This window comes from Tachypleus tridentatus, chromosome 7 (assembly GCF_004210375.1).
Source record: "Tachypleus tridentatus isolate NWPU-2018 chromosome 7, ASM421037v1, whole genome shotgun sequence".
In the NCBI taxonomy this organism is placed as follows: Eukaryota; Metazoa; Arthropoda; class Merostomata; order Xiphosura; family Limulidae; genus Tachypleus; species Tachypleus tridentatus.
Window position 1 is genome coordinate 37699049 of NC_134831.1, and position 23328 is coordinate 37722376.

At 31.3% G+C, this 23328-nt stretch overlaps 2 protein-coding genes across 4 annotated transcripts in view; one reads left to right on the forward strand and one right to left on the reverse strand.

The window, feature by feature from the left end:
- The window catches only part of LOC143255454 (unconventional myosin-XVIIIa-like), a 100117-nt gene extending 95430 nt beyond the window's left edge, over nucleotides 1–4687 (forward strand). Inside the window, exons 35-36 of one of the 2 annotated variants that reach the window (XM_076511154.1) lie at nucleotides 1625–1756; nucleotides 2287–4687. In XM_076511154.1, the coding sequence (XP_076367269.1) occupies nucleotides 1625–1756; nucleotides 2287–2362 (208 nt within the window). In that variant the 3' untranslated portion in view covers nucleotides 2363–4687. The remainder of the gene's footprint in view (nucleotides 1–1624; nucleotides 1757–2286) is intronic. The other variant, XM_076511156.1, reaches the window with a different exon arrangement.
- Nucleotides 4688–4696: 9 nt separating this feature from the next.
- fabp (fatty acid binding protein) lies at nucleotides 4697–19681 on the reverse strand. 2 transcript variants are annotated; one of them, XM_076511157.1, is made up of 5 exons: nucleotides 19475–19672; nucleotides 9320–9492; nucleotides 8480–8578; nucleotides 7649–7759; nucleotides 6543–6712 (listed from the first exon to the last, which is right to left on the reverse strand). In XM_076511157.1, exons 1-4 carry the CDS (start codon nucleotides 19542–19544, stop codon nucleotides 7691–7693), a joined length of 411 nt encoding a protein of 136 aa, XP_076367272.1. In that variant the 5' UTR covers nucleotides 19545–19672; the 3' UTR covers nucleotides 6543–6712; nucleotides 7649–7690. The 2 variants fall into 2 exon arrangements, with proteins under 2 accessions (XP_076367273.1, XP_076367272.1); XM_076511158.1 differs by lacking the exon at nucleotides 7649–7759 and having other exon boundaries at nucleotides 4697–6712; nucleotides 19475–19681.
- Between the last annotated feature and the right edge of the window lie 3647 nt (nucleotides 19682–23328).

Here is a 23328-nt window from a genome sequence, read left to right on the forward strand (position 1 = left end):
GGTAATGTGTTCTTCATGTGATTAACATTATTAACAATTTTTTAAAGGGGGTCAAGATATATTCCTTGTGTGTATTAGTTGAAAAACCCGTGGACTGCATATTCTAGATCTGGTTTCTTTCTGTTGGATGCAGGCATGGCCTCATGGTTAGAGTGCTAGACTCATAATCTGAGGGTTGTGAGTTTGACTCCCCATCACCAAATCTGCTTGTCTTTTTAGTTATGGGGGAATTATAATCCCACTGTTTACTGATAAAAGAGTAGCCCAAGATTTGACCTGTGGTCCACATATGACCAGTCCATATTTTTATGTTGGCTGTGTATAAACCTGTTGTTCACATATTCCCAGTCCATTCTTTTTATGTTGACTCTGTATAAACCTGTGGTCCACACATTCCTAATGCATTTTCTTTATGTTAGCTATGTATAAACCTGTGGTCCACACATTCCTAATCCATTTACTTTTTGTTGGCTATGTATAAACCTATGGTCCACACATTCTTGTTTTATTCTCTTTATGTTAGCTATGTATAAACTTATGATTTACACATTCCTAATCCATTCTATTTATGTTGGCTGTGTATATACCTGTGGTCCATACATTCTTGATCCATTCTCTTTATGTTGGCTGTGTATATACCTGTGGTCCATACATTCTTGATCCATTCTCTTTATGTTGGCTGTGTATAAATCTGTGGTCCACACATTCTTGATCCATTCTATTTATGTTGGCTGTGTATATACCTGTGGTCCACACATTCTTGATCCATTCTCTTTATGTTGGCTGTGTATAAACCTGTGGTCCACACATTCCTGATACATTCTCTTTTTGTTAGTTGAGCATGAATACATAGTAAATACTGTTGTAGTAAATACTGTACACAGGTTCACTCCTGTGCTAGCTGAGTTTGGCCCTGTGGTACAGAAATGAAATATTGAATTTTTTATATGTTGTGCTTTTGGTGACTAAATATTTTTGTCAGGTTAATGATCTTAGTTACCCTTGTATTTTTCTAAGTGTTTTGTGACTTTATATAGCTGTTTTAGATCTGTTATTGTTGTATTGTGGGGTTGTAATGTCAGTATTTGATAAATTATAGATCCTATGTGTAAAAGGTAAACAGATCCTTTTTTTGTTGTTTAAAAGTAAAATTTGACGTGCCTCTCTGAGTCAGTTATTGATAGAAACAGTTAGTGAAATCAAGCTGTATAACATAACACATGAGGACAGTTCAACTAGTAAGATAAAAGTGTGAGGTAAACAGTAGATGTAGTGTTGTATGTTCAGTGTAAATTTTGGAATGTTTTAGATGTTCTAAACTATATAAAACATTAAGTTGTTTTGCAACTCTTAAGTCTGTGGAATTGTTTTATTTTGGCAGTTTAGGAACTATTGCTTGTGGGATGCATGAGACTTGTTACTGGTTGCATGTAATAAAGTAATAGTAAAAATGTTATTGTGGATAAATTTATTATAACTGGTGATATTAACCATTTTTGTGGTAGTTAGTTGGGTTGATGTGCTAGTGCAATAACTAGGTATATGTAAGAGAAAAATATCAAATTTGCTCATATTCCAGTATTTCAATTATGTATGCATAATGGTCATTTTTAACTTTTTTAAGTGGATCTGATAGTGAAAACAGTAGTGATATGGAACCTAGCCACCATCAGTTTTCTTCTGGAAGACAACAATACAGTATGGGTGAAAACCCATTGTTTAGCATGACTCACCTCAGCCCTTTGTCCAGCAGTAGGTAGGATTTTTTCTAAGCATGCAGCTCCCTTAACAGTCTTAGATTTTATTGCCACAGAAAACCAGTAGTTCATGCTGAGACAGTATGGTTTGTAACAACTTTTAATTTGTAGATGCAATAACTAATATAGGGTATTTATTATGTGTATATTAGTTGCGATTCAGTTATTGATTTTTAACTTTTAACAGTACCAATATAACATACTTAAAAGCATGAATTTATAATTGTACTAACAGTATGTTTTAAAAGGCTCAATTTACGTTAAATGTTATCTGTGGCTCTTCAAATAGTAATTACTGAATAATAGCAAAATATTTAATTGTAGATGGACTCCTTCCAAGGTGTTTTACCTTTATTTGAAAAAAAAAAAATTATTTATTGATAGGAACTTGTGTTAAATTTGGTTAATTCAAAGATGTTGGATTTAGAATTTTTTCTGTAATTTCTCAAAATTGCTTGTATAAAAGGTAAACTAATACTAGTACACCAGCCTTTGAAAAGTATCACAGTGTATATTTTTTCCCTTTCAGGGATGATGGTGAAATAGATCCCTCTTCTGTAGGAACAGATTGTTCAAATGCTGGCCCAAGGGAGAGCACAGCATGAGTTTCAGAATTCATTAACCTAAGTTTTAAGGTAAAAGTGTTTGCTGTGTTATGACAAGGAACACCCCGAAAAGGCTTCCACAGCACTGACATAATAATAATTAAAGAGTTTTCCAATATTGATTATGGATCTTTTTGTTAAAAGAACAAAGTTTACTGCATTTTTTTTTTATAATTATTACACATTTTATACAACACTCAAAGAGCCATTTTGCTGAAGTGGCATTTTTGTTGTTGTTGTTGAAGGTAAGTGTTTGAAGTGACTGACTGATGTAGACATGACTGTAAAGTGTCACTGTAATAAATGCTTACACTATGTCGTGTATTGAGAGAAACAATACAGTCTTGTGTAACTATTAGGATTTAACATTGTATTTATGTGTATAGAATTGTTACTCCACATTAACGTGGATTTTTTTTTATGTGAATTTAGTATTATACACCTGGTCTGAAGTATTTGCTCTAATAACATATTACTGTACACAGTCTACTTATCAACATCAGAATTTAAATTAAAATGCTGGAAACTTTAATATTGTTATATCAGCAACTATACTATCAAAAGTCAAAATATACTAACTTGTTCTTTCTAGCTGCTTGTTTATAACAGTTCCATGCTGATGGTTGAAAATTGTATCAGGTTGTTATTTTTTTCCAAAAATAGTTAATGAAAACGTTTATTTTTGGTGTGGAGTTATCTGTATTAGTGAGTTATATTTTGAATGTAATTTTCTTTGTACAATACTGTGAATGTTTTATTGATACAGATATGATTTGAAGAATTTAACTCACTGAGATAAACAAACACATGAAGATAACTAAATTCTTGTGTTGGTAAGTTAGATAAAACAAACAATTATTTAAGTCCTGTAACAAGTGTAGGTTTTCTGTATTTTTACTGATAGTAAATGAGATATTATGCAAGATTTCCTTTATTAACACATTCAGTATTTCAAAAGTATTCAACATATGAGTTTGACACCATTATTTCTCAGGACAACTAGATATTCAATAAAATAATTTTGTTTATTGTACAAAACATAAAACATATGCAAGTGAAAACCATCCTCATTACACTTGGTCTGTAATTTGTAAATCCAAAGTGTGATTCTTCCAGTACTTACTAGAATGAAGGATTTCTGAACTGTTATGTTGTTACTTAAATAAAGAGTTGACTTCGGCAGATTTTATGTATACACATTACTAGTCATTTTCCTCGTACGTAAAAGCAAATATTGTATTCTCTTGTCCATTACTTTATCTGCTTGGTCAGCAGGGTTATTCTCTCTAATTGTGGATGTAACATCTAATCAATACTTGCTTTGTACGTTTGAAATAGAAGGTATGAATTTAATGTGAGTATTTCTTTTAATTTGATTTAATAATATGAAGGTATTAGGCCCTCAGATTTGTATTGTACTGTCTTCCATTTTTGTAATATTATTTTGTAACATGGTTATTTCTTTCAGTTATTTCTTGTTAACACTAGATAAAGAAATGAGTTTGTCTAGGATAGAGCATTCTATAACATCCCAAGGGAACAGTACTGGACATTTCAAGTTGTACTTGACCACAGTGTTCTGTTTCCTAGCATCTTTACTATACATATCCTACTAGCTTATATTATAATTACACTGGAAAGTGAGTGATTTCTACCAATACTTAGTGCTTTGAGATTATTTGTGGTAAGGACTGGATTGTATGTTAGCAAAGCCAATAAAATGTGCTTCTTTGGTAATATTTTAGTGTATGTATTTTTTTACAGGTTTTCAGAAAGTCTAGTGAGTTCCCATATTAATCCTGCACATAAAACTACTAATTTGTTTTCAAACACAAGTGGCCTTGTAAATAACATTATTCATACCATTTGTGATTATTTATATTTAGGTAAAATGAATAATCCTAAACAGTTAAAATGAAATAATCTTTGTGAACTATGTATTTTCTTAGAGTCAACTCGTGTATGTTTTTAAACCTGAATGTAAATTTCAGCATTTCTTTTGTTGAAAGATAAAACAGTGGATATTAAATGTTATAGATACAGTTTATAATATGTTGGGTCAACCACAAAATAGTCTGAAATGCATACTAAAAAAAAATATACAAATTTGGTAATTTTGTAATGAATGAAATACAGTTAATCAATCTTAGTGAATGACAGCCCATTAAGCATTCTTTCAAATTGTGGTAGTAAGACGTTTTTATATTTAAACAAAAATCCACAACTTAGTTATTAATCTGGTGTCACAAGTTTCTTCCCTCCCTTTTAAAAATGTATAATGTAGTAAAAGGACTGAAATAAAAAGTGTTAGATCTAAGAGACAAACCGTGCACATTGTATATATATATATATTTATTCCAACTAATAGGAATTGCTGTCTGAATTACATACATACTGTCATCATTTTGTAGACAGTACCAGTATATATGTACAATCCAAAGATACTGGTATTACTCACATAATATTCACTCTGTTCAATGTTTATAAATTTATTAAAAGCATTAAACAGATTAATCATGGATGTTATTCGCACCTGAGGGTTAGACAAAGTTTAATATTCTCTAGAACCAATGCTTCTATTTGCAGTAGCAGAGGCAAGTAAGTTTTATTAATAACTATTTTTTACAAGAAAAATATAGATTACATAACATGAATGTATCTATGAAACTGTGATGGTGGTGTGTTGGGGGCTAAGTTATAACACTTAGTCATATATACTCTATACAACTTAAATAAATTTCTAATTCTTAAAAATATGTGAGAAAGGGTATTGGAAATTAAAATTACTAATAATTATTAATTTATAAAAAGCTAGAGACAGAATCCCATACATACATTCATATCTTGCATTGTACATAATACTGTATTTGGTTTCATACAGGCTGTTGTAACTGAATGTCTACTGAATTGACTATTACCTTCATGTTGAGATGGTATTGATTGAACTAAAAATACAGTAATTGTATTGTATTGGTGGCCATCATTTTGTTCTCTACACTGCAGTTTTTAACAAAGTCAAAATGTTCAGTTTATAGATCTTTCACTAAACATGTAACATCTCAGTAACTGGAATGAAACCTCTTGAACTCCACCCAGTTCTTGTACATATCTACTGTTCTAGAATTGCATTATGAAATTAATTTATTTGTCTCAACATTCATATCCTGAAAGATAAAAAAATATACATTTTTTTGGGGGGAACTCAGTAAAAAAAATAAGACATATGACCAGGTATTACTCCTACTTCTGCTATAACACACTTCCATTAAAAAAAAAAAAATGACTACATTTTAACAACATACATGCATGACACAATAAGAAACAAAAGTACATTGTCACAGTTTAACACTCAGTATAAAGGTATAACAAGGATAAAGGTCTGTTCCACTAGTAACCATGTGACTGTGAACAGAGTACAGTAAGTTAATAAACTGTAGCAAAACTGGAACACAACATTTCAATAATATAAAGGTCTTCATTTAACAGGTTTTGGACCTATTTGGTGTTTCTTAGAATAAAACTAATGATATTGATTGTTGAGAAAAGAACATAAGGAAGTACACGTTATTTTGGATTAGGTTTAATCTTTGGTGGAAATGAAATAAAAAATCCAGAAATGTTGCTTTAAAAACTTGAGATAATACAATGTTCATATACAGTTACTCAAACAACTGTTTTTACAGAGAGAACAGATTATTACAAACAAAGTAGTCATGAGCATAGAAATTGAAAGAGAATGTGACAGTTACTTCTTTCTACTTAATTATGACCATTTTATTTCCACTTTAAAATACTTTTATTAATCTGATGTATCTTAACAACAAATACAATGATAATACTAAAAGGTAGTTTCCAGTTATTCTACTAACCAGGTAACAGATAACATTTGTTTTAGACTTGAATTGATCAGATGCATGAAAAATGTGGAGTGAGAAACTTTTTGGAAATTACAGTACTAAATTTTATTAGCTGTTCATTACAATGTAAGAGTTTAGATTATCAAGTACAGCCATCTTTATGGAGTTTGACTAGTGTCATACAAATGTTTCAGAGAACCCTATAAAATACACTTGTGCATTTGTCTACAGCAGGCTGCATTTACTGGTTCCTTTTAAGAAGCTGTATGTTTTATAACACTACATCTAAACAAAGATACAGAATACAGTTATGTCAGAGCAGGTTCTCAATCCAAAAAGACAATTTAATATTCTAAAATTTTCAAACACAAAGACATGGCTTTATGTTCTCCAGTGTGACACTAGTTAAGTTGTATCATACCCCACAGACCCACTTTTAACTTGACTCTCGGTTGTAGGTTCGAGTTGAGACAATGTCTTCTACAGTACAAACCTAAAAAATTCATAAAAATAACAATATGAGAACTATATACAGTTACAGAATATCAACAAGTAAATAAAACTAGTAGATAAGTCTACCACTTGGACACCAGTAAGTCTATGAACTATGGGATTTGGTTACTTCCAGTGGACACAGATAGCCTCAGGCGACTCTGGTCTAAAAAATAAGCAAACAAAGGAAGTTAAAAATTGGATATGCAAGTTACTTGTCACTAGTCCTTGAATAATGTGCAGGTATCAGAGGATTGAAAGTTAATGCAACTCCTCTTTTCAAAAGAAGTGATGAAAATTGTCCCATTTATTATAGATCTATTAAGTCTTACATCAGTTGTGAAAAAGGTTTTGGAAAGTCAGTTAAAAGATGCTTTGCAAATTTATTTAATAAAGTTTAGAATTTTTTTCAATAGTCAAAGTGATTTCACTTTGGGAAAATCTTACCATACAAATCTTTTTAGACATTCTTTACAAAGGTTACTGATTATGTTTGGGAAGGTAATGGTGTAGATTTGGTGTATCTTGGTTATCAGAAGGCATTTAACAAGGTGCCACATAACAGGCTTGTAACAAATGTCTAAAGATGTCAATTTTAAGTTAACAGAATGGACAGAAGAAACCAGAGGATTGTTACAAATGGATTTCAGCCACATGATTAATGTTGCAAGGGTTCAGTCTGGGGACCTTTGATCATTTTGATTTACATCAATGGCATGAAAGAAAAAATGGTCAATAAATTACTTAAATTTGCTGTTGATATTAAGGTCTTGGATGTTACTAACTATGAATAGGATGCAATTGCTTTACAAAAGGATTCAGATCATTTAGTGTGTGGGGAAAGTAAATGGTAGATGGGTTTTAATTATAATAAATGGAAGATAATGCATGTTGATTTTCCTAACTTAAATTATAAGTAAGATGTGAATAGAAATACCCTTGACAGTGTCATGAAAAAGGATCTTGGTAGAATAATTGATCAGTCTCTTGAGCCATCCAGGCAGTGTGCTGTTGCTAGTGGTAGAGCAAACAGGATTTTAGGTTGTATCTACAAAAATATTGAATACAAGTCTAAAGAGATTATACTTTCATTGTACATCACTAGTTGAGCCACATTTGGAGCATTGTGTTCAGTCTTGGGCTCGTTACTTAGAAAAGACACTGAATTGTTGGAAAAGTTTCACAGTAGGGCTACTAAAATGGTGCCATCACACAAGGAGAGGTTGGGATCTCTTGAAAAAAGGAAGAGTTAAAGGGGATGTGTTTAAGATTGTAAAGGGAATTAATAGTGTTGATGTATCATCTTTTTCCTTTTAACAGTGAGAATAGTAAGACTAGGGGACACAAATATAAGTTTTGGTACTGTGGGAGTTATCTTCAGTTAAGACAGTTTTGTTTTTCTAATGGTGGTTAGCATATGTAATGGGCTGCCTTTAGATGTTGTGGAGCTAGTAAATTTAATTCAGTTTAAAAGAAATCTTGATAAATATACGAGTGATAAGGTTTGGTTTTAATATATTTATTTACCTATTAATATTTTGGTTTAAAGGGAGACTGATATGCCTCATGCTGTCCTAAAACATGGTGTAAAGATTATCTTACATTTGAGTTATACTACAAGACCAGCATTTAACATCACCACATTCACATATAATTGTATTAATTATCCTAACTGAAACTACTTGATCCATCCAAATCACTGTTCAACAACAACATATCCACATTTAGTTACATTAACTATCTCAACTGACATTTGTACATTACTTACAACTTTAAGCTCATCACCATTGATTTCTCTAACGATTGTCACTTCTTTGTCACCCAGCTGCTTTTGGATGAGTTTGTTTCCTTCTTGAGTTATTGTTGTCTGAAATACATGCATAAACAAGCTGTTTGTGAGATCTATTATCTTGTTAGATGTAAATACCATATCTCTTAATTTTTTACATTTTAAATAGAAACTGCTACTAAATATAACAATGAAAAGAAACAAGAATTTAACTGTGCTCAAAAATGATGTTTTTGTTGATATTTTATTACAGTCGTTTCTTTGTGAAATACATCAGTGCATAAATAAGTTACTTATATACCATCAGCTTAAAAAAAACAAAAAAAACGTGCTCTATGAACTACCTTAGTGAATTAAGTATTAACCTGTATACTACATGAATTACATCAGTGGATAAAGAAGCAGTCTGTATACTACATGCAGTATATTAGTGGACAAAGAAGCAGTCTGTATACTACATGAATTACATCAGTGGATAAAGAAGCAGTCTGTATACTACATGCAGTATATTATAGGATGAAAAACCAACCTCTATATTACAAGTATTTTCTTCGCAGATAAAGAATCAATCTGTGTATTACACAAACTATACTAGTAGATTATCAAAACTTACCTTCACAACAGAACCCTCTATCGTAGATTATTCAAACTGTATTAGTGAATAAAGAACCAGTGTGTGTACTATATGAACTATACTAGTAGATTACCTGAATTTACCTTCACAACAGAACTATCCATCCTAGTTTCTTCAAACTATATTAGTAAATGAAAAACTAATGTGTATTAGATAAACTGTACTATTAGGTCATATAAACTTACCTTCACAACAGAACCATCCATCCTAGTTTCTTCAAACTCTTCCCCCAGTTTGAATTCAATCTCTGTTGTTTTAAATGTTGTAATTGTTTTTATCTTCCACTTATCTCCATTCTGTGAAATCTCCACAGTTGGTTTGGAAGTGTTGCCTAACTTTCGGATCAACAGACCTACACCTGTAATAACATTCAACACTCACATCTATAATAGCATACAAGACCAGCACTATATCTAAACCTATAATAACATATAATACCCACATTTATAAGTGTACAAAACCATGACCATATCCACACCTAACTATAACAATGTACAAGGTTGACACAGTACTCTTCCCTATAACAATGTACAAGTCTTAACACAATTTTCACCCCTATAACAATCTACAAAACTGTTGCAATAGCCACAATGTACCATAATTACATATGGTTATATTACTAGTTACTTTAAGGTTTGCCATATTTTGAAACATTATATAGTTTTCAGAAAAAATAAGCTGTATTTGAGAATGGTATAGTATTTCCCAACTATCTCAGGCCCAGCACCTGGCTTTACAACTATCAACTGAAAAAGCCCAGTGTGGAAAATAATTAGATTTACAAAATGAGAAACATACCAAATCAACATTTAGTGCTTCAGTTTCTAGAACTAAGAGAAGGAGAGAATAGTAAAGACCTTTAATGATAAGCAGATGTATAATTTTCTGTTTTGCACTAATCTAATAAATGGAACATAATTACTAAAGTAAACATAAGAACCAAAGATAGTTTGAAAAATGAAAATTACCCACGATAAATTATTTGCTCACTTTATCATAGATGTGTTAGTATGTATTGTACAATAACCCAGAATGTGCACACAAACTCAGTCACCACACAACAAGTCAGTCTGGTAGAACACAATGAACACTCACTGACCAACAAACTGTAGTGCTGTTCTATCTTTCCAACTTTTGTTTTTGTAAGTCACTCTTGCTAACAAACATTAATGTTGTATTTTTCTGATTTAACTTATTTTCCTGTATTTGACTAATTACTACAATACTGTTGTATTTTGCTAACAGACTACAGCATTATTATACTGAAAAACTATTATTAACCAAGTACTTATTAGACAGTAAACCACTCATTTCTTTAAGTGCTTTGAGCCCTTTACAATAACAATGATACTAGAGTTCAATATCTGTCTTGTCATTCCACCTTTGTAAGTACTACTCGTACTAAGAGGCTACAGTATTATTGTACTATGGTTAATGAAGTACCTATTAGACAATGGGTCATTCATTTCTTCAAGAGCTTTAATCATTAGGGATTAACAATGGTGTTGAAGTTCAATCTTTATCTTTCCTGGCCAATGTTTACCTTTGTTCTTGAATACAACATCACGTAATGTATTCTATCATAAGTGACCTCTGCTACTGCTTAGTGAATAAATGGCTGCCTTATTAAATAGATTGTCTTTTGTTTCAGGGTGTCTTTTCACCTTTACAAAGTAGGAAAACCTTAACGTAGATTACACAGTCAAAAAATAGATCACATGGTGTATAAAATATAACTAAGAAAAAAAATTTGTATTAAATTTCAAGAGTTTAAAAATGCCAAAAGTTTATAGTGGTACAAAAGTTTCTTTTCAAGAATTAACTCAATGACCAAAATTGTTATATTCAGTAGTTTTTAATCAGTTATGCCAGTGATAGTTTTGTAAAAGGAGATTTAATAATAAAATGGAATTTTCCAAAAGGTTCACATGAAAATAGGCTACGCATGTGCAAGTGTACCACGAAAGAAGTAGTCAAATTAATTTGTATATTACCTTCTGACATCTCCTAACACAAATTAAAAACATTCCTTATTGAAAATATGAAGTAACAACTCAAAGTTCATGGAGATTTCCTCATCTTCCTGGAATATTTAAATACATGCTAATTTTGTTTGGCATGTATGAAGCTAGTTACTTGCATATTTTCTTCACACAAAATAACAGGAAAGAGTTTATTCCTAGTAATGAAGGTATCTCTACAACTCCTACTCTATAATCTTATTGTCCTCTCTATTCTCATATGATAATACCTGCATCTACTTTACATTTTGGACAAAACACTGCCACTATATGTGAATATTTAACTTTCTTTTTGACAGGCTAAAATTATTTTAGTAGTAATCTGTTTCTAATTATTTTGTCTCAACTTATTGCACATAAACAATCCTTCACTGTCATTTTTGTTATTTTAACAAACTAAATGAAACAAAAGTGATAAATTTTTGAATAGCTCACTTCAAGAAAGTAAGGCTTGAAATCTTGTGGTGAAGACACAGTCTTATCACACACAGAAAAACATCAGTCATATTACACATACTTTTTTCACTAGCATACAAGTTCATATCTGAAGGGCTTAGTGTTTCTCTTTGCTAGTTTTTCATAATACCTTACATATACTTTCCATCTACACAATGCTGAAGGTTATACAACAATAAATTATGTTTTTATGTGTTTCAATATACAAAAATAAAATATTTCTGTCAGACCACTTTATTTACTACTTGTCTTTCAAATAATAACAAAATATATTCACAACTTAATCCCCTTACGATAACATTCAAGGATGAAATCCCTGTCTCTGTTGATAAGGTAACTGTCAACATACCAACAGTAAAAGCCCAAGTGATGAATTAACCAGTACTTGAACTTTAAGCTCTTTCCAAAGATGGTTACATTCATGCTATTTTACACATTTATATATATATATATATATATATATTTTTTTTTTTTAAACAAGAGTCCCAAATTATATATAATTCTTTCTCAGCAGTGAGGATATTGTAAATTTAGATTACAATCGAATAATCATAAGTGATATAATCTATAAGAATGACTCGTACAGTGTTTATATCACAAATGCAAATAATTTGGACACTATATATGAGTAAACCAACACTGTTAGTTCATAGCTACTATTAAGACACAGACAAGTACATGTGTTGATCATGAACTAGCATTCTTGTGGTAAAAATTAAGACCTAAATATGTATGGGCTCAGTCCACTGGAAAAAGAATTGTGTCTATGGTTATGAATTTACTAAATACATCTACATGAAATGTGACAAGCTTTCAATGAAATGTGCAGGTTGTAAAATACAAGAAAAATAAATTACAGTACTTATGATCAAGGTATATCTGTCAGAACCTAAGATGATATTTATTTAAACAATAAAAGTATTTTTGTCTAATGTACACTGTATCTGGAATTTATTTTACCATGAATGTCACTAAATCAGAAATATTGGGTAAAATGAACAGTTGATAACTCTGACATAAAATACCGTGTTGAGTGTCACTCTGTGAAAGGTCATAGCATGTACACTTTGACCCCTACCAATGTGCATAGGGTTAATTAATCAAGTATTCTTGAAGTTATCATAGTGGGTTAAAAGATCACACAATAAAAACACCTCTGTAGAAGACAAATATCAGAATACAAATGGTGAAACTCATATTAATTATTCCTTCCTCTATTTACAATAGTAAACTGACAAGGAAGTATCCAACAAAATTAACTACAGTAAAACCTGTTTAAGCCAGAAACTGCATAGGGCAGAAACCTGTACAAGCTGGAAATATCATAATTTTGCAGCATTATCTTAAGATTTCTCTTATAAAAGGCCCTCTATATGGTGGAATCTGCATACTGTGGATGGAAAACTATCGTTCACCTACCTCATCTATCAACAAATAGGATTAGAACCAGAGTAAGGCAGAAAAATTTTTTTGATTAAATATTAATTTCTTACTTACTAAATAATTTCTTTAAATATTAATAAATTCTCAGACATTTTGTTACAGTAAGTATTGGTTAAATGTATTCTGTTCTTTTTTCTGCCATCATTATTTTTGCAGTTAAATTAAAAGAATGGAACAAGAAAATAGGAATATTCTACTTTTCCTAGATAATGCAACTTGTCACCCAAAAGTTCAACTTTCAAATATTCGTTTAGTCTCTCTACCTCCATGTACAACATCAGTTGTAAAGCCAGTAGATAATGGAATTATACAGTGTATAAAATTGAAATACAAAAAAAAAATTGATGCTTCAGCATGTTATTGCAAATATGGACGACTGTAAGAGAACATGTGAAATGACCATGAAAATTTATGTGTTAGAAGTAATTGCATTTTTAAGTCATTCAGTCAAATGCGTAATAAAGTGCTTTTGAAACTGTGGATTTATTCTCGATAATGGTGGAGATTGTGGAGAAGTTGTTTGTTGTGATGATTCTAGTGAAATCCAAACTCTGAGAAGATTGATGCAGATGATTCTGTAAACATAGAAAGCTTTGTGAATGTTGACAAGAATGTTTTAACAGAAACTGATGAAATTGATTTAAATCTATAACAGAATCGCAAGATGGTAACAGTGTGAGAGATTTAGATGATGAACAAAATGGAAAAGATAGTGAGGAAATCGAAATTCCTACTTCATCACAAGTGTTAAGTTATAATAACCCTATCAAATTATATGCAAAAATGAAGGGGGAAAATGAACTTCATGAAAAGGCTGTAGAATTGGCGTTCTCTTTTAACCGCATGAGAAAGCCCATTAAAAAAACGAAACTATTGAAATTGGGCACTTTCTTCGAATAAATTTGATTAAGATTTTGTGTAGTTATGTATATTTTAAATGTCCATTTTTGTTCTTATTCTAGTAAATATAGCATACACAATATAGCAACTTTATTCACAAATGTCTTACTTCCCTTGAGTCAAGCAAGGATAACATTCTGCTCAAAATTTGTATATAATTAAGGACATGTATGTTCACTGTGTCTAAGTTGGAGATCTTACTCAGTCCTGTGCAATTCTGCCTTAGACAGGTTTTACTGTGTATCAGATTGTTAAATGCACCGTTCTTAGCTTGTGGTGTGCATACAGCCTTGCACTGAAAGTTTGTGTGATAAATGTTCTTGAAAATACTTAAAACTTACTGTGATTTCTCCTTACTGACACTCTATACAAACTCTGAGTTATGCTTGTTACAAGAGCAAAATGAGTTTCTGGCGAGGAACTCGCACACAGTGGCAAGAAACAAGAACATTGTGACAGCTACCTTTAAAAAAATCTACAAGTTGTAAGGATGATAGGGTATCTAAACTTTCACATGACAAGACGCTAAACAGGTTTTATGGTATCATTCCTTAAAACTTATACTTTCCAGAAAGTTAGGTTTAAACAGTAAACCTTCTCATATGGAATTGAAGTATGAAAAAGTAAATGTTTCTCTTAGATTATAATTACAGTTGAGTTGGTACATATCAAGAACATACAGTATTTATTAAGTATTTAGTTTAACATAATAGTATAATACCTTATCAAATAGATAAAGTGAATTATTTTACAAGATAACTTGTTGTCATCTGCTTAAAATAAAAATACAACCATAAGAAAGGTGGCTTATATAAACTTTGATAACCTGATACTGTTCACTTGTTTTAATTTATTTCTTTGGGAAGAAAAAATACATTACTTTATTGGTACCATAAAGAGGCATTAACCGTAAATTTATGACTTACTGACATTTTTATTTACATACACTTTCAACATCTCCACACAAAAAAATCTGATAAATATAAACACAATTCAGATCAAAGTTGCCATTTTTGGAGAGTTACCTGTAACTGTGTACATTTATCAAATAGTGTGTGCAAGTTTGAAGTAATACATGTCCCACACTACTATCTTCATCGAAAATTACTCTATCTTTGTCATGTTTAATTATGGGTGGCATTATCTTCTGTAGAAATATTTTCATAATAAATTACTGAAAACTTCTGCCATGCTTAAATTTTGGCTTTCCTTCGAATGATGAGAGTCAGGTCTGTTAAACTACAACTGAGATAAACCAATCCATCAAAATTTCTACATGGAGTACATTAAGTAACTAACTAGTTTTAACCAACTGCATCTAAATTTTGCATGGTAAAAAATCCATTACCATCAAACCAAATCATAAACTCATGATGTTATTACAAAAGTCCAACTTATACAAATAAAATTTCCAAGAAAAGTAATAATTAGGAATTATTTTCAATTTTAAAAAACATGGAAAATGTTACTGGATGCTCTTCTGTCACTGATGTTATACAGATGACCATCAAGTGCTATAGAATAGGTAAGGGGCTTTAGTTATTAACTGTTCAAGAGAAATTTCTTAAATCATTCTTTGTTTTACTTAAAACAAATCCAGTAACAATCTTTAATGATGTGTAGTAATCCAAATTGTAACTACAACATCTCTAAATATCACTTTGTTAATAACATTCCAGATAAAATTGAAAGCACAATAAAATACAGTTAACCTGAAGATGACCAAGGAAAGTCAAAACGTTGTTCTCTGTTAATAGAGTGTTAGTAACCATACCAGCCATTCTGAGATACATTTTTATTTCAAGTGGGTTTGTTGTCATCAAGAATAACTACCAATTAGATGTTCAGTATTTTATATTTCTTGTCATATAATATGACGTTACAACACACCTTATCAAAACAGGTACTTCACTTAAACCAAACAGTATCATAAAAGAACTTTCCTGAAACCAGTTATCTTTTTTTCACAATCAACATACATTATAAAGGTATTCCTCAAAATCCTAATTTTCTTCTTTCATGAAATACAAACTTCAATACTTAATGTGGTAACATTTCTTTCATAAATAACAAATAGAACTCATCTCATAAAAATATTGGACCTTCAACAAAAAAGTTACCTTATTAAAAAATTAATATATACAAATATAGATAGATAGAAAAAGGTTGCTTCAACTTAGTAATTTTCTAGTATATCAACAGATATTATTCACTACTCATTACAAGTTAGCTCTATCTTACTTTCTCTTCCAAATATCCAACTTTCCATGCAAAAATGAAAAATTTTACTAACCAACAGATTATGTCATTAATATATTTCTTTTTCATATTAATGGGATTATTTCTGTATCCTTTGTGGATTAATAGGGATAGTAATTTCTGAGAGACACCCAATAAATTATAACACTAACTTGTGTTATTTATGTAGGAATAGGAGAAGTAATTTCTGAGAGAAACCCGATAAATTATAACACTAACTTGTGTTCTTTATGTAGGAATAGGAGTAGTAATTTCTGAGAGAAACTCAATAAATTATAATACTAACTTGTGCTCTCTATGTAGGAATATGAGAAGTAATTTCTAAGAAAAACACAATAAATTATAACACTAGCTTGTGTTCTTTATGTAGGAATAGGAGTAGTAATTTCTGAGAGACACCCGATAAATTATAACACTCATTTGTGTTCTTTATGTAGGAATAGAAGTAGTAATTTCTGAGAGACACCCAAAACATTATAACACTAACTTGTGTTCTTTATGTAGGAATAGGAGTAGTAATTTCTGAGAGAAACCCGATAAATTATAACACTAACTTGTGTTCTTTATGTAGGAATAGAAGTAGTAATTTCTGAGAGACACCCAAAACATTATAACACTCATTTGTGTTCTTTATATAGGAATAGAAGTAGTAATTTCTGAGAGACACCCAATAAATTATAACACTAACTTGGGTTCTTTATGTAGGAATAGAAGTAATTTCTGAGAGAAACCCGATAAATTATAACACTAGCTTGTGTTCTTTATGTAGGAATAGGAGTAGTAATTTCTGAGAGAAACCCGATAAATTATAACACTAACTTGTGTTCTTTATGTAGGAATAGAAGTAGTAATTTCTGAGACACCCAAAAGATTATAACACTAACTTGGGTTCTTTATGTAGGAAGAGAAGTAGTAATTTCTGAGAGACACCCAAAACATTATAACACTCATTTGTGTTCTTTATGTAGGAATAGAAGTAGTAATTTCTGAGAGACACCCAATAAATTATAACACTAACTTGTGTTCTTTATCTAGGAATAGGAGAAGTAATTTCTGAGAGAAACCCGATAAATTATAACACTAACTTGTGTTCTTTATGTAGGAATAGGAGTAGTAATTTCTGAGAGAAACCCGATAAATTATAACACTAACTTGTGTTCTTTATGTAGGAATAGGAGTAGTAATTTCTGAGAGAAACCCGATAAATTATAACACTAACTTGTGTTCTTTATGTAGGAATAGAAGTAGTAATTTCTGAGAGACACCCAATAAAGTATAACACTAACTTGTATTCTTTATGTAGGAATAGGAGTAGGAATTGAAACCCAACAAATTATAACACTAATTTGTGTTCTTTAGAAGGAATAGGAATAGTAATTTCTGAGAAACACCCAATAAATTATAGCACTAACTAGTGTTCTTTATGTAGGAAGAGAAGTAGTAATTTCTGAGAAAAACCTGATAAATTATAACACTAACTTGTGTTCTTTATGTAGGAATAGGAGTAGTAATTTCCAAGAAAAACCCAATGGATTATGAACCAACTTGTGTCCTTTATGAATTAATATGATTAGTAATTTCAGTGAGAAATCCAATGGATTATGGCACTAATTTGTGTCCTTTATGGATTAACAGTAACATCAATTTCAAAGAGAAACCCAGTGAATTATGACACTGATTGGTATCAATTATGGATTAAAAGAACTAGTAATTTCTGAAAGAAACCAAATGGATTATGATATTAACTCATGCCCTTTATCTGTTAATTGGGCTTGTAATTTCTGAGAGAAACGCAATAGATTGCGACACTGATTTGTATCCTTTATGAATTAATAGGACTAGTCATTTTTGAGTGACACCCAATGGATTTTGAAATTAATGTTTCATTTTTTATATTTAGATTGATTAGATTGGGGGGAAATGTTATGGTAAGGTGTAACACTTTTTTATTTCTGGTTTTATATTAATCTGAACATGAAGTATTTTCCTCTTAACATATTAACTTGCATAAAACAGATTTTCACATGTAAATATACTATGAAATAAGTTTAGGAAAACTGAAATGCTTATTTTTGAGCCTGCATCAGTAGCTTTTATATGTTACACAAATTAAGAGAATATTTAATTACACAAAATTGTCCAAACATAAAGTTACTCTCGATCACATGTGAAATTATTATACTACACAAATATAAAGGTTGCCAACACCAATATGTATGCCCATTGTCTTAACTCTAAATATATTTTAATTTTTTTAACTGTACTTTACTAACCAAAAACCAAACTTCTAGGCTGCACAATCTGTATTGTCCATTACATAGACTTCAGTAAAATTTAATGAAATCTAGATACAGTGTACGTGTTTTTCTTATAACAAAGCCACATAGGGATATCTGCTCAGCCCACCGAGGGGAATCGAACCCCTGATTTTAGCGTTGTAAATCCGGAGACATACCGCTGTACTAGCGGGGGGCAAATCTAGATACAACTGGAAGAATTATTTAGTGCAAGAAAGAATGAAAACAAAAGGCAACATAGACAAGATACAATAAATAATGTACGAACAAATATGTTCACAAATTAAGCTTTAATAACAATTCATGGAGACAAAATATTTATGCATAGTACATTTTAAAATTTGTTGTAAATTACTAAATAGTACTAAATTATAAATAACTATACAAAACTAAATCAATTGGCATAATAGTTTGAACATTAACCCCAGAGGTCGAACTTTAACAGCTAAATTTCTACATATTAATTAATTAATTACAGTTAATTGCTTATTCAAGAATAACCTTGGTATTAATATTAGTAGTAGTAATTATTAAACAAACAATCATGATTAATTAAATAAACATTCGTTAAAATTTTAAGTTAAATTTCACTCCGAAGGCTAAATTAACTCATTTCACCTTAGTTTTCATTCTACGTTGCACAATAAATTATTTGGGTAATGACCAAGGGTGGTGTCCAGCCTCGAACTAAGCATTAGAAGCACCGCTGAATCACCGATGTATTTTTGTACTTTCCGGCTTCACCGTAATTCGAAAATTACCCGCCTATAAGTACAGCAATTCTCACCCAAACAACTTTTAATAAATTTCTATTTTTATAAATTATATCACATGTTTTACTGTTAAGTGTTATTTATTAATAGGGGGTGGGGATTAAGAGTGAAAATACCGGCAAAATAAAAATATATACTAAAAAAAGTTCTATATATTTAAAATTAATTCCAAAACAAATTAAGCCACTTACCAACTGCTTTTAAAAACTCATCAAAATTTTCACTCGAAAATAACTTAAATTTTCCTGTTAAATCAGACATTTTTATTGAAATTAATATTAAACTTCTAAATTTTATTATTCCTTCCAAAACCTTAGCTTTACAGTCTGGCGTACAGAAACAGACTCTATATATTTTACAATGAAACGACACGCCACTTCTCACAGCCAATCATAACTCGCCTGGATCAGACCAGAAATGATACAATTATAATAATAGGATGAAATACAAACTCCACTGCTATTATTCTATTGCTGAGTGTTCCCACTGAATTTATCCCGAGAAATAATTCCCGGCTATAATCTGACATGACTTTTCAAAGGCGCAGAGGGCATAGTACATTGTTTATGATTACATATTACTTAAGCACGTGACTATATCAGCGGTAATTTAATTAATTAAAGTTGACTTGATAAAGAAGCTAAGAAACAATTGTTCTGAAATTACCTATATTTATTGCTGTGACGTTTTTTTTCTTGTTGAAAGGATTCTTTTGAATAATTCCGTAAAAAAAAAGAAAATTTAATGCAAAAAGTCCAGTCCAGTTACTGATAACAAACTTCACAATTCACATAACTTGTATGTAGAATTATATATAAATTATTCTCCACGTTAAAATACTTTTATCTGCAAGCTTTACTTCTGGAACCTTTCTCGGGAAACAATGCACTAAGTAATATAAATTGGTTAATGTATAAAACATTGCTTTATAACAGGGAGGTCCAGCATGACCAGGTGGGTTAAAGCGTGCGATGCGTCTCGTAATCCGAGGGTCACGCATCCTCGTCGCGCCAAAGATGATCGTCCTTTTAGCCGTGGAGACGTTATAATGTTTCAGTCAATCCCACTATTCGTTGTTAAAAGAGTAGCCCAAGAGTTGGCGGTGAATGGTGATGACTAGATGCCTTCCCTCTAGTCTTGCACTGCTAAATTAGGAACGGCTAGCGCAGATAGCCCTCGAGTAGCTTTACGCGAAATTAAAAAAAAAGTAAGTAACATCTGGTATTCAAGCTTTTAACCAAATAGAAATTATACGAAATGTATGTCAAAGATTTAACTTTTTATGTAACTTGAATAACGAAAACCTTGGTCTTTGTAACTGTATAACAGTATAAAGAACTTATACACACTGTTGCTTTACAATACTTAAGATAAATCAATTACATCACGACGCCATTCAAATTATAAATAATACATTTTATAAGTTTAAATCTTCGACAGTTAATTCTAAATTATCATAATTTCTATATGGTTAGTAACTTCAATACTAGATGTCAGTTATTGTTGTGATTGTGTCTAGAATTTATTTTAATTAAAGCAGTTCTTCACAAAAAATGATTTTATATTGCTTAGTTTATTGTTGCCCGATGAAGGTTGTGGTAACAGGAACGAAAGCTTACATACGAAAGAAATGTATTTTAATACAGAGAAAAGTCCATCTGTAATTCCACAGATTGGCTTACCTACTATAAAGCCGAATTCACTTACCGTGTAACAGGCGAACTATATAATGAATTCGCTTGGGTACACTCGATTTTCCGAAGGGCTATAAGTCCGAAGGACCAATGTTTAGAAAATTGAACGTAACAGCAATTACGTATGGAAGCTTAGTGTTTATTCAGGTTGTTATATTACATAAATACTAGTATATGTATAATGTTATATCAGGGACATATGCTGATAGCATTTAGAGGTACATTTGTGGTCATTTCGGAAACCTACATTATAGTTACCTGTAGTTAAAGCTTTCTAACGTTTTGTGCATGTGTTTTCTTATAGCCAAGCCACATCGAGCTGTCTGTTGAGTCCACTGAGGGAAATCGCACCCATGATTTTAGCGTCGTAAATCAGTTGGCTTACCACTGTACCAGCGAGGGACTCTAACGTTTTGAAAAATCATATCAAAATTCCAATCATCATACTTTATTAGATCTGTAATTTGACTAATTTTTTAAAGGAACATTTCATAACAAGCTCTGCTCTCACTGAAAACTGGACAGATCCGCTAAAAGTGTACAACCAAAAGTAAACTCTCAGTCTATAATGACTCAGACTCATTTGACTTACAGTTTGAGGGTCGCGGGTTTGAATCTTCGTCACACCAAACATGGCCGTTTGCCCTTTTAGCTGCGGGAACGTTATAATGTGACGTTCAACCTCATCATTCATTGGTGAAAGAATATCCCAATAGTGAGCGGTGTGTGGTAATGACTAGCTGCCTTTCCTCTTGTCTTACACTGCTAAATTAGGGACGGCTAGCACAGATAGCCCTCGAGTAGCTTTGTGCGAAATTCAAAAACAAACAAACAAGCAATTAGGTTAGGGCTAGCGTACCCAACTGATGAAATGGTTTATTCTAAATTACTGTTAAGCACAAAAGATACATATTGTTACATCTGTGGTCTGCTTACCACAGGTATCGAAACCTGAATTTTAACGCCATAAGCCTAATTCTTGGGTTGGAGGGGGAAGGGCTCGCAAGAATGCGTTATTGAGTAGTAAATCCGTATAAATGTTTTAATTAATTATGATTTACTAAAACTTATAACTGAATAACAAAATTAAAATGGTCTCAAAATGAAAACTTTGGATTTCTTTATAATATTAGAGGCTGTCAAAATCTTCAATTTGTGTTAAAGATCTCATATTTTTCTCTTTCTAAGCATTGTTCATGAACAATTAGCTTAAGTTTCAGTAATTTAAGTGAGGAAAAAAAACTATATCCATGCATTTACAGAAATGAAAATATACACTTTACCATATGCGTGACTGTTGAATCTGTTGAAAGTGTTTTTCAAAGTTAGTCTTAACCAAAAACTTTTTAAGACCCACTATACACTAGGGCATTTAATTAAACATTTCATTTGTGTCTTTACAATGAATGAAATATCAAGAGCTCTACACTGCACAAATGTTATGGGAGACTTCACATCTAAATATGTGCTTAAAAACATTTTAATATCGCTATATCTGTGTGATCAACAGCAACGTTTATTTGAATTGTCATGAAGTTTACTTAGCATTATTGGACTAGACAGAAAAAATTGCTCATTATTGTACAATTCTTTTTTTTTTTAAGGTTGTAGGGTGTGAGGCGTGGTAGGTAGGATATTCAAACCGTAGTATACTTACCATAAAATTTGTGGAAACATTATAACGTGAGAATCAATCAGCTTTTTCTTAGTAAAACGTATTTCAAGAGTTGGTTGGGTTGGAGTCAAAGAACTGCCTTCCCTTTTGCATAATATTTCTAATTTAGGGACTGCTAATGCAAATAGCCCCTAGTGGCTTCGCGCAATTGAGTAGAATAAACAAGCAGTGTAATATTTTGTGCACAAAATATAAATAAATTAAAAGCGTTTTCCTTGAAATTGTATTTATATATGTGTGTGATGTGTTATAGCAAAACCACACCTGAATATCTGCTGTGTTAACCGAGAGAAATCGAATCCCTGATTTTAGCGTTCAAAATCTGAAGACTTGCCGCTGTCCCCCAGGGGATCAATTTTAATTGGAGGTACAGAGACTCACAATGGCTAGTCTCAGCATGGGCCAGAAGTACAATTAATAATTTTAAACTTTTAGTTAGCGAAGTGACCAACTTAATGCCATGCAAATAACAAAAAAATGGTCAGATGTGATCAGTGCTATCAAACTGAAGATATAGAGTTCACTGTCACTTACCGCGAAAACGAAAGCATTCTCCCTTTGTGGCATTGGTTACAATACAAATGTGATACTGAACTATAATAATCGGTTAGACCAGATTAACCAAAGAGTAACTAATGGATAACTATTGACTGCCTTTCATTTATTCTATCAGTTC